We start from the raw sequence: 12,931 nt of genomic DNA, 5'->3' as shown, positions 1-12,931 counted from the left end.
CCATTCTTACCTACCCTACCTTTAAGATCTTATTTAAGTAAAAGTAAAATAATATTGGCATCAAAATATACTTTAAAGTACCAAAAGTAAAAGTACCTATAGCTCAATTCAGTATCATGTATATTAAATTACTGGAATATTATTTGTTATGCATTAATGTATTCATCACAGCTGTTGAAGATGGAGCTACTTTTAATTACTTCGTTTAAATACAACTGCTGGATATCTTAACCTATAATTGTACATCACAATTTACTATATTTTTACATTAGCTAATTATCTGAATCTGTAAAGTAACTAATTTAGTCAAATAAATGTAGTGGAGTAAAATACTATATTGGCTTGTAAAATGTGTTGGAGTAGAAGTATACATTAGCATGATAAAAGTACCCCAATATCGTAAATACAAAACTTGAGTAGGCGACATAACACCACTGACAACATGTATGAGAAATCTGTTATATTCAAGCAGCATTTTAAAGTGTATGATCCCCACTGAAATAACCTTTGAAAAGGCTTTTTCATCATTTGTAAAAGCGTGTATAATTTCTGTAAGCACAAAATGGTATGCATTGGAAAACATAATTATTGTTCTTATTTTTCTATACTGTGAGCCATGTTCATCTCTGAATATTCTTTTCACATTTCTACATATCCTTACCTCTCTTAAATCTGCTCAGCCCTCCACTTAAAATATAATATAATGCAGTTTGTCACATACTCAGTTTAAAAAAATGTTTGTTTTATATATTTATATTTGGTGAAAATACTTGTCTTTATTCTTTTTAACCCTCCGGTATCAATCGATTGGACTACGCAAATTAGTCATTCGAGACAAAAATGTCCACTGCAAAAGACTTTGATAAAAACATTATATTAAAAGGTTTTTTTCACAACTTTTTTGGGTTCAATCTTTAAAGCAACTTCCGCCCTAATAGAAAATACCAAAAATGTAATCATTTTCAGGATTTTAACCCTTTCAATGCCATTTTGAAAACATGAAACCGCTGTTTTTTTTCATGATGAAAACAGAGAAAATGAGTTATTTTCCCAAAAATACATATCTGGAGACTGGCTCTTTTTTTTTTATAACAGTCTTGGATATGTCAAATATTAGCAACAAAATGGATTTGTTTGCATTATTAGTTTTTGCACAAAATCAGATTGAACAAAAAAGTTACAAATTAGTCATTCGGGACAAAAAAGTCCACTTCCAAAAACTGCTCTAAAATGACAACAGATTAATGTTTTTTAAAACTTTTTGGGGTTAAGTCTTTCAATCAACTTCAGTCCTGATCAAAAATACCAAATGTTAAATTATGTTCAGGATTTTAACCCTTGAACTGCCAGTTTGAAAACATGAATTTGCGTTTTCTATGAAAAACATGCACAAAAAGGCAGTTATTTTCCATATAATAAATGTTGGGGGGGTCGGCTTTTTTTTTTTATAACAGTCTTGGATATGTCAAAGATTAGCAACAACATTTTTTTTTATTGCATTATTAGTTTTTGCACAAAATCAGATTGAACAAAAAAGTTACAAATTAGTCGTTCGGGACAAAAATATCCACTTCCAAAAACTGCTCTAAAAGGACAACAGATTAATGTTTTTTAAAACTTTTTGGGGTTAAGTCTTTCAATCAACTTCAGTCCTGATCAAAAATACCAAATGTTAAATTATGTTCAGGATTTTAACCCTTGAACTGCCAGTTTGAAAACATGAATTTGCGTTTTCTATGAAAAACATGCACAAAAAGGCAGTTATTTTACATATATTAAATGTTGGGGGGGTCGGCTTTTTTTTTTTGTATCACAGTCTTGGATATGTCAAAGATTAGCAACAACATTTATTTTGGTTGATTATTAGTTTTTGCACAAAATCAGATTGAACAAAAAAGTTACATATTAGTCATTCGGGACAAAAATGTCCACTTCCAAAAACTGCTCTAAAATGACAACAGATTAATATTTTTAAAAGCTTTTTGGGGTTAAGTCTTTCAATCAACTTCAGTCCTGATCAAAAATACCAATTGTTAAATTATGTTCAGGATTTTAACCCTTGAACTGCCAGTTTGAAAACATGAATTTGCGTTTTCTATGAAAAACATGCACAAAAAGGCAGTTATTTTCCATATGATAAATGTTGGGGGGGTCAGCTTTTTTTTTTATCACAGTCTTGGATATGTCAAAGATTAGCAACAACATTTTTTTTATTGCATTATTAGTTTTTGCACAAAATCAGATTGAACAAAAAAAGTCACACATTAGCCACTCGTGTCCCATCCACTCCCATTATAACCACATCTTTTGATCTCTCCGCCATACCGGTATATAATCATGCATTTTATAATGTCAGGGTTTTATATTGGAGGAAAATAGTTCAATGTGTCCCTTTTTACTGTATATCACCAGATGTGACATTTTACCATTGAATTATATGACCTATAAAAACACTGAAGTAATACTATTTTCAACTTTCTTTGAAATCATTTTGAAATCAGCATCAGATGTATCAATGTCAACATTTATTTTCCAAACAGCAAACTGCAATCAACATTCATGAACAAATCAAATTGTCAAAACAGAACAATGATATGTATGAGTGTGTGTTGAATAAAATGAGAGATGGATGAAGATAGAGCAAGTATGTGTGTTAGAGACGGAGTAAGATAGATGGAGATAACAAATAATGTGTGTGTGTGTATGTGCGTGCGAGAGAGAGAGAGAGATCAGTTCATCCAGCAGAACCTGCAGCAGGGGATTTGGTGCTCTCTGCAGGTGAACTTTTCCCAGTGCACATCCAGCACAGTCCCCTCTTTTTTGTGGAGCCGCTTGCGGTTGTGCCGGTGTCGGGGGCAGAGCCGCTTGCGATTGTGCCGGTGTCAGGGGCAGCTGCCGAGGCCTGTATGTCCGCCACTATGGTAACAGCAGCCGGTGTACGAGGTGGATGCTTTCTCCGCATGATTTTTGCAGACACCAGAGATCTCCCCAACTCCTCCAAGAAAAGCCTCCTCCTGAAGGACTTGTCTTGCTTCCAGGAGGGATCCACAGCAGTAAAAAGCACAAGTGCATATGACGTGAACAAATTGTCACAAGTCACAGTGATCCCTTGGAGCCCCTCTGTCATTTCCAGGACGACACGCTTTCCCTGGCCCACCTCGGCAGCACTGCCAGCAGCTTTACCGGTGTAAATCTGGCACTTCCAGGCATAGGAGGTTTCAACGTCAGCGGTGATCCAGATCTTTAGCCCATACTTTGCTGGCTTGCTTGGTATGTATTGCCGGAATTTGCAGCGGCCTCTGAAGGGGACAAGCTGCTAATCCACACACACATCTTCACCAGGGTTGAAAAGCATCGGAAGGTGATGTGTCCACTTCTCCCACAGAGAGCGGATGGGGGCAAGCTTGTCTTCTCTGTGACAGGAAGGTCTCATCAGCTTGTCGTCAAACCGGAGGGTGGTATTCATCAACCGGAATTTGGTGTGGGTCATTGTGGCACGGAAGATGGCACGTCCACTGTGGTCATCCCAGAGGCTGCGGGTGGATTCGCCCTTCGATTTGTACACTCCAGCCAACATCAGGAGACCGATGTATGCACGAATATCTGTGGCATCCACATCACTCCAGTTTGCCACCGAACATCCCCCCTGCAAGTTTGTCATGTCGACAATACTACTGATGATCTCAGCAGTGAAAAATAAATTGAAGGAGGATTCCACGTCATCAATTCTTGTAATGGCATAACGCGTGGGCCCTGGAACCAAACCTCTGGCAGCGGGAATGTAGCGCAGCGTGTCGTTGTTAGAGGGAGACCAGATTTCACAATTTGTTGATGTCCACCCACTGCCAGAATCTTCTGTTTCCTCTGCAGTTTCAGTGGAAGGGTCAGAAGAAGAAGGATCAGACTCCACTTCAAACTCCACATCACATTCTTCTTCTGAGGTTGTTTCTGATTCAGAAGAAGAGTCAAGCAGCTCGCTGGAGGTTGCCAGCTGCATCACCATATCCCTAGCTTCTTCCACAGAGAAGCGCCTCTTCATCTTACTCGCTTGTTGCGTATCACAGGAATGAAACGACCAGCCAGCCAAACTACACATAGTTATGGATCTGGCTTTGCAGCCAGGTGTTCGCTTATTGACTTAGTGCATGTATGGCTGTGTATGTTTGTATGCTAAAGAGACATTATCAAAGCCTTTGAAGTTTCAAACAATTCTAAACAAAAAGGTCAAGCTGGGTCAAGATCATACCTCTGTTTACTTCTAAGACATATGAAACAGCACAAATGAAAAACAAAATGCCATGAGAGAACACTTACTCCTACATTCTCACACACATCAAAGGTAAAGAGATGAGGGGGAAATTGTGAATGCTGTAAACTGTAAACCAAGACATGACAAGCATGTAATTCAATGTAAAATGTCACATCTGGTCATATACAGTAAAAAGGACAAATTGAAGTATTTTCCTCCAATATAAAACCCTGACATTACAAAATGCATGATTTTATACCGGTATGGCGAGAGATCAAAAGATGTGGTTATAATGGAAGTGGATGGGACATTTTTGTCTAATCTGATTCTGTGTAAAAACTAATAATCAACCAAAATAAATATTGTTGCTAATCTTTGACATATCCAAGACTGTGATACAAAAAAAAGCCGAACCTCCCAACATTTATTATAGGGAAAATAACTGCTTTTTTGTGCATGTTTTTCATAGAAAACGCAAATTCATGTTGTAAAACTGGCAGTTCAAGGGTTAAAATCCTGAACATAATTTAACATTTGGTATTTTTGATCAGGACTGAAGTTGATTGAAATATTTAACCCCAAAGAGTTTTAAAACATATTAATCTGTTGTCCTTTTAGAGCAGTTTTTGGAAGTGGACATTTTTGTCCCAAATGACTAATTTGTAACTTTTTTTGTTCAATCTGATTTTGTGCAAAAACTAATAATGCAATAAAAAAAAATGTTGTTGCTAATCTTTGACATATCCAAGACTGTTATAAAAAAAAAAAAGCCGACCCCCCCAACATTTATTATATGGAAAATAACTGCCTTTTTGTGCATGTTTTTCATAGAAAACGCAAATTCATGTTTTCAAACTGGCGGTTCAAGGGTTAAAATCCTGAACATAATTTAACATTTGGTATTTTTGATCAGGACTGAAGTTGATTGAAAGACTTAACCCCAAAAAGTTTTAAAAAACATTAATCTGTTGTCATTTTAGAGCAGTTTTTGGAAGTGGACATTTTTGTCCCGAATGACTAATTTGTAACTTTTTTGTTCAATCTGATTTTGTGCAAAAACTAATAATGCAAAAAAATCCATTTTGTTGCTCATCTTTGACATATCCAAGACTGTTATAAAAAAAAAAAGCCAGTCTCCAGATATGTATTTTTGGGAAAATAACTAATTTTCTCTGTTTTCATCATGAAAAAAAACAGCGGTTTCATGTTTTCAAAATGGCATTGAAAGGGTTAAAATCCTGAAAATGATTACATCTTTGGTATTTTCTATTAGGGCGGAAGTTGCTTTAAAGATTGAACCCAAAAAAGTTGTGAAAAAAACCTTTTAATATAATGTTTTTATCAAAGTCTTTTGCAGTGGACATTTTTGTCTCGAATGACTAATTTGCGTAGTCGATTTGTTACACAGTGAATTAAAGACCGATTTGAAAAATTGAAAATTGAATTCCAAAATAGATCGAGAAAATAGCTTTGTTACAAAAATGCAGGCCGTTTGCACCAACACAACCAAAGTTATTGCAAAATGAAAAGTGAAAAATTACCCATATGGACAAAAACGTCCACAGTGATACCGGAGGGTTAATGTTAAATACTTTGAACAAATATTTTCTCTTTATAACCATCTATTTTTGATCTTCTCTTACAACTTATTTCCTTATGTTGTGTTTAAGTTTGCCCCCACATACACCAAAGCAAAGTCCTTGGCCCTTTCTCATTTCATCAAATCCCCCTCCTCGACTCCTCGGTCCTCCGGTAGTGACCCGGAAATGAATTTTAGCGCGCCATGTTGAAGGACATCTCATTTCTCTAAATGCACTTCGAGGACCGAGCGTCGAGGAGGCTCTCTGGAGGAGCTATAACCGAGGATACACTGATGGGTCCTCCACGGTCCTCCACGGCTCCTTCATGGATGCATTTCCGGCAACAGAGATGTTTCAAAGAGTCGTGACGCACGGCCGGACTTATCTCAGCCAATGACAGCTCTGCATGCATCCCCTGGTGATGTTTACAGTGAGAACAGCTGTGAGGTCCGTGCAGAAAGCAGAGCAGTGTGTAATATATATATCACTCAGTATAACAGGCCTACATTACTCTCTGTATTTGCTGTAGTTTAGTAGATATCTACAAACAAAGAGTCGATATTTTTCTAAAACCATTTAGTGCTTCACAATAAAATACACAACGGCTGTAGCCTGTTTTAGGAGCTGTATGTGCGTGTGTGTGTGTAGTGTAGGTGTGTGTGGTACAGTGTGTGCATAGATGCAGCGGACAGACAGGTCTCAGTTGGTTTGGTGTCCTCTGCTTACTTGTAATACTTGTAAATACAACTTTTGGCCCGTCATTTATTTCCCTCATTGTAGCGACCAGAGGGGAGAGGGGGGGGGGGGTATATCCAGTCTCTGATAGTGTTACGTTATTATGAGTGCTCTGTTTGATTCTGAAATTGTATATATTTATATAAATATATACATATATATGTGTGTGTGTGTGTCCGCATCTGTAGCCTGTTATTGTCTCATTATACCGCACTGTGAATGAATCAAAGTAAATATATAAGTCATCATGAACACATCTGTCCATCAGACAGAGGGCTGCTGTGCCTTCTGTCATCATTGATGGACGTCTCTTTAAAATGACCGCTCAGAGGAGAGGAGTTCTCATTTCTCTAACCGCCTGCTGCTTCCCCTCCTCTCTCCTCGGTTCCCCTCCTCGGCTCCTCCGCTCACATCTCCTGTGGGCGGGACTAAGTATCGAAGATAGGAGTCGAGGAGGGGAGTCGAGGAGGGGAGTTCGAGAAATGAGAAAGGGCCTCTGTATGTGTAAACGTACTTGGGAATAAACTTGATTCTGATTCTTCTGATACATTCTTGTTATTTTCTTTTTAATGAAATTAGTAAACTAAACTCCATTGCAGGTTTTCCTTAATGTGACCCTGCTCATACCTTATTATAGCATATTTTTTCTTCAAGATATAAACAATATTTAATAAGAGATAAGAGAATAGAAAAAACACAAGCCCTGTCTTCAAACATAGCCAAAAGCCCTGAATGGTGCAAATCAATACATTATTTATTATAAATCACAATTGCTCACACACTTGAAACATAAGCAAATTAGCAACTGTTAATTTAAAAAAAAAGAACTAAGTTATTTGCACAGAGTGACTTGAAGTCTGTCAGTGTTTTCAGTCCTGATGCTCGTGCTCCTGTCCCGGTATGAGCCAGCGGATGCTGTCCGTCCGCAGGATGGCGTACGTAGTGAAGCCTGTGATGAAGAGGACAGAGAAGACCAGCAGCCAGTCGATGCTCTTCACCGGGACGCTGGGGAGTGGGCCGAGGCGGTCTGTATCCGTCACGTATTTGTCAGAACCGATTTCAAACCCTTGAGCACAAAAACAAATTATCAGAAAATAAAGCAGGCTGGATATACTGGGATTATATACCATACAAAAAACACTAACAAACCACACAAAAACAAACATGTTTTTTATTTTGTACATATCAAATCAATTTCTTTTTGCCATAAAAACTTACCTCAAACCACACAAATTATCTTACAAACACTTAAAGACCCAGTCCAATGTTGTGGGGGATTCTGAGAAGTCAAGTGTCAGATATTCAGGTGTAGCAGCAAAAGGTAGTTTAGTACTTTAGTCCACGTTCGCAAACATGAGAAATACCTTGTTGAATGCACTTCCAGTCTTCTTACAATGATGGTACAGATCCAGTAGCTGTAGGCTAATCCCTGTTGTTAACCTGGACATAGTTGTAGGACCTGATAACCTGATTTTAGGACTGTGTTTTGGATTATGAATACAATATGTATCATGATACAAGGGTTATGATGCAATATCTTGCAATATAGTAAGCAAGGTGATATATTGCTGTACTTTTCTAAATCTAATGTTAGGAAAACTAGCATACCTTCATATGAAGGAAAAGTTTACTTCATGCAATCATAACGGTGGGATCTGCTTTTGCAATTCTCGAAGTCCTTTCAACATTTATCATCATCGCTCTGCTTTAAGAGGGCACGCAGAATAAGAGGGCGATTATTTTGGAAAACGAAATGAAGTATTATGCGAGTTAATATTAAACTTCAAGTCCCTGAGAACCTTTGTGTTAACCTTCATTTCAAATGATGATTTCATCAAGTGTGGTCACCAATAGGAACTGATTAATTGAAACTAAACCAGCTAAGAGTAAGCCTTATCTTCAAACAACATTAAACTCGTCTCTAACCTAAAACCGCATTATTGTAGACTGTTTCTATTTAGTGTGTACCTGTCTGGTTAGCGATGAAGGAGGTGAGCGTCTCCAGCGTTCGGTCCGTGTGGTTGAAGCGGGCCATGGGTTTGGCCCCCTGGAACAGCAGGATGTTGGGCACTGCCACGGTCCCAAATCTGGTGGAAAGGCTGGTGGACCAAAAATGGGAACAAACAAGACACAAAAATTACAAATGAAGTTATAGTTTTAGATATGGTCATCTTAACAACAAATTATTCCTAACATTATTATGTGTTAAGAGTTTGACGGCGATTATGTGTTCATCTGCATTATATTCCACGGTGTTCCTAAATTTCAGACATTTACGTAACATGAGGGTATACAGAATATAGCACACACCTCTCAATGTATCACAAACGTACCAAAACCGTACAGTATATACAAGGTTTACAACATTTAGATTTATCTTGAAATCTTTTTTTTATTTTCTCTAAAAATAAGACAATCCAACAAAGGGAAAATGTCATTTTTGGCGATGTTGTTAAAACCAGCACTGGATAACCTTTTTCGATGGATCCATGATCTAATTAGACAGTTTACAAGTTGCGATAAAACTGAGTTGTAATTCTGCCAGGTATAAGCACATTTTACTTAAGCTCAAGACCATAAAGAACTCATAGAAATCCCAAATGCCCCTATAAAGTGGGCTTTTACAATGAGATGGGAGGATAAACATTAATATCAGAAGAATAATCACCTGCTGTGCTGCGAAGCATCCAGTGCCAGGAAATGCATGCTGGGAAAAGCCCGGGGCAGGGCATTGAAATGAGGTGCCAGCCCGGCAGAGAACTGGCACCAGGTGGTGAAGAAGAGCACCACGGAGCACTCTGTGCCGTTAGCATTCAGGAAGTCCATCAGGTCCTGAGAGAAGAGAGGAAGAGAGGAACAAGAACAAAGACTGAGGGAGGGAGGGATCCTTCTCTTTTAAATATGAAGCATCAAATCAGCAAAGTCTGATCACATCTTTTACAAAGTCTGGACCAAAAATAATGTTGCCCTCATACAGTAGGTTTGAAGAAAATATTACAGAAAAGCACAAAAATGTAACATAAACGGATAAAACCAACCCCTTGTTTGATTCCACCTACTAGTACTATCAGCACTGCACATCAAACACTTGATATTATAATACAATTTAATAAACAGCATGTTATTATACTGTATGGTGAATATTTAGCTTTAAACCTACAGTATTAGGTCTATAAAAATGAAGAAAAAATTATTCAACTTCTACTAGGATTGAGACAATAATACGAAACTGATTTTTGTATTATTATACACTGAACAAAAATATAAACGCAACACTTTTGTTTTTGCTCCCATTTTTCATGAGATAAACTCAAAGATCTGAAACATTTTCTATATACACAAAATAACCATTTCTCTCAAATATTGTTTACAAATCTGAAAAAGATCTGTGATAGTGAGCACTTCTCCTTTGCCGAGATAATCCATCCCACCTCACAGGTGTGGCATATCAAGATGCTGATTAGACAGCATGATTATTGCACAGGTGTGCCTTAGGCTGGCCACAATAAAAGGCCACTCTGAAACGTGCAGTTTTGCTTTATTGGGGGGGTCTGGGGGGGTCCGAAAACCAGTCAGTATCTGGTGTGAGGGGTAGGATTAGGGTTAGGGGTAGGGTTAGGGTAATGTTGTGAATCGAGTGGCCTGTGTTCGTCGTCCATAACATACGCCTGCCCATACCATAACCCCACCACCACGGGCCACTCAATTCACAACATTACCCTAACCCTAACCCTACCCCTAATCCTACCCCTCACACCAGATACCGACTGGTTTTCGGACCCCCCCAGACCCCCCCAATAAAGCAAAACTGCACGTTTCAGAGTGGCCTTTTATTGTGGCCAGCCTAAGGCACACCTGTGCAATAATCATGCTGTCTAATCAGCATCTTGATATGCCACACCTGTGAGGTGGGATGGATTATCTCGGCAAAGGAGAAGTGCTCACTATCACAGATTTTTTCAGATTTGTGAACAATATTTGAGAGAAATGGTTATTTTGTGTATATAGAAAATGTTTTAGATCTTTGAGTTCATCTCATGAAAAATGGGAGCAAAAACAAAAGTGTTGCGTTTATATTTTTGTTCAGTGTAGTAGCCTTCTGATTGTAATGAATGGATGATTAAGCATATTATGGCTTGTTTAGTCTTTAACATAAGGAAAAACTCAATAGCATTTGGAATTCAATAGTTCTCATAGCACTCCTCCAGGGCATGTTTTCTGTTTTCCTTTTTTATTACTGCCGTATTTTAATCCATTTTATTTATATGTAAATACTGCTATATTTTACTATATTTCTTATTATTTTTCATGTTATTTTTTTATGTATGCACCATGACATCAAGTCAAATTCCTTGTATGTGTAAACCTACCTGGTAATAAAGCTGTTTCTGATTCTGATCATCATACCTGTGAAGCGTTGAGGACCTGCACACTGAAGTTCTCCATTCCTGTGGTGTTCCTCTTATCGCAGGTCACCTTGTATGTCTTGGCGGTCTCTGTGGTGTTCTGCTCCTCCGTTGGCGTTGTGTCCACACGCACTATGTCAAGAGTAATCTGGAGGTACACATTGAAAGAGAAGTCAACTTCTGAACTACTGCTCTTATGCCGACACTTTTCACTCTGATCATTTTAACTGAACTTAGCCTAGTCTATCCAAGCATGATTCAGAATGTCACCAAATATAAGTTCCAATCTTAGGCAGAAAATATTTAAGAAAACAGCCAAAAAACAGAATTCAAATTATAAAAAGGTAAAGAAATGCAGAAAATCTTCACATTGGAAAATCTGCAACCAGAGAACAATTGGTATGTGTGTTAAAAAAAAAATACTTGCATGATTAATTGACAGTTGCCATTGTTTCAGTTCACCCTACTCTTCAAACTGCAATGTACAACTGCTATTGGAGTTACAGTGCTCTCAGTTACCTGCTGTGAGGATTCGTCGCTCCTCTCCTCCAGTGACTCGCCTGCAGCAGCCAGCTCAGGGGAACCACACTGGGCACTGTCCTCATCACAAGGCGGGAAGAAGCCTGACTGTAAGTCTATCACATTTTTGGGGAAAAGGGACTTGATGTCAGATCGATCGATGGGGGTCTCGGTCCCCATCAATGCATCTGCGATCTCAGCTGTCTTGAACTGCCTCTTTGGCAGAGAGTCCGGTTCTTCTGACTCCACAAACTTAGGGCTGTTCTCCAAGTCGGATACTGCATCTTCTGACAGACTGAGCTCCAGTGACTCATGATTTTCTGAAAAAAAAGTCATACATAGGTCAGAATCAGTACATTAGATAGATATAAACATCATCAGATTACTGCTACATTTCTAAAAAGTGTGGATTACTAGCAGGAATACAATGTCAGTAAAAAAGCAACTAAAAAGAGGTTATTCTGTTTTCTCAGATATTATTTCTGCTTTTTTTAAACTGTAGTATGTGCTCATGTGTTTCATTGTTGGTGTATAGGCTACTGCCTGGATATGCTTAATGAAAGGCAGGTTTTCCTATAAATAAACTCATTTTGATCCTAAATATCTTTATTGTTCTTCTTTTCTAAGGTCACATTGCTCTGTTGTCTTGCATAATACACTCAGTAAAAAACATCTTATTGATTTTTATTTTGGCTTTTGATATTGAGGTAATCCAAAAGTAACGTTGGGTTATTATATTACTTTTATATTTTGATACCCAGGTTTTCTTTTACAGGTAACTGGTCATTTTAAAGTAAAATGTTGATGTACTTTTACTTTACTTGAGTATTTCAATTTGTTTCTACTTTGTACTTCTACTCCACTACAATTCAGGGGTAAAAAGTGTACTTTTAATCCAGTACATTTATTAAATGTAGCATATTTTGTGTAATGATGTGAATCATAATCAACCCTTAAATACACCTGGAGTTACATTTACATGCTAACCTGCAGCATACTAAGTCACTCAAACTAGCTGGACCTTTACCCGCTTTGATAAACACCTTCATGCATCAATATAACACTGTGAGTTCGGAGTGTTATTTAACATTAACAATTTAGTATAATAACCAGTCACATGTTAAATAACACTGTTAGGTCGCAGTGTTTTGCTAGCACTGTTTAGCTAACAAGTAGCTGTCAGTCTCTTACCTTGTGCGATCACAGCCGAAAGCCTTAAAACATCCGAAAGACATAACACAAATAATAAAACATACGAGATGTGAAACTTATTTAAAATAGTCGTCATATTTTTCGATTTCAGCCTGGTGCAAATATGAACGGTTATCACGACATGGTGCAATTTTTCAGCTCTTAGGAAATAATGTTCCGAGCAGTGGCGGAAGAAAATAAATGTAACACAACCGGACATTAAGACATCCATGCTTCCGGAGGCAGAAATG

General features: G+C 37.9%; 1 protein-coding gene across 1 annotated transcript; it reads right to left on the bottom strand.

Annotated features, from left to right (window-relative positions):
* Window positions 1–7,295: 7,295 nt before the first annotated feature.
* Window positions 7,296–12,882, bottom strand: txndc15 (thioredoxin domain containing 15). Its single transcript, XM_034098984.1, has 6 exons — window positions 12,681–12,882; window positions 11,490–11,809; window positions 10,972–11,118; window positions 9,233–9,396; window positions 8,533–8,663; window positions 7,296–7,630 (listed from the first exon to the last, which is right to left on the bottom strand). Exons 1-6 carry the CDS (start codon window positions 12,775–12,777, stop codon window positions 7,434–7,436), a joined length of 1,056 nt encoding a protein of 351 aa, XP_033954875.1. The 5' UTR covers window positions 12,778–12,882; the 3' UTR covers window positions 7,296–7,433.
* Between the last annotated feature and the right edge of the window lie 49 nt (window positions 12,883–12,931).

This window comes from Pseudochaenichthys georgianus, chromosome 14 (assembly GCF_902827115.2).
Source record: "Pseudochaenichthys georgianus chromosome 14, fPseGeo1.2, whole genome shotgun sequence".
In the NCBI taxonomy this organism is placed as follows: Eukaryota; Metazoa; Chordata; class Actinopteri; order Perciformes; family Channichthyidae; genus Pseudochaenichthys; species Pseudochaenichthys georgianus.
The sequence above is the reverse complement of the archived record's forward strand: the minus strand, read 5'-3'. Positions and strand labels throughout refer to the sequence as shown.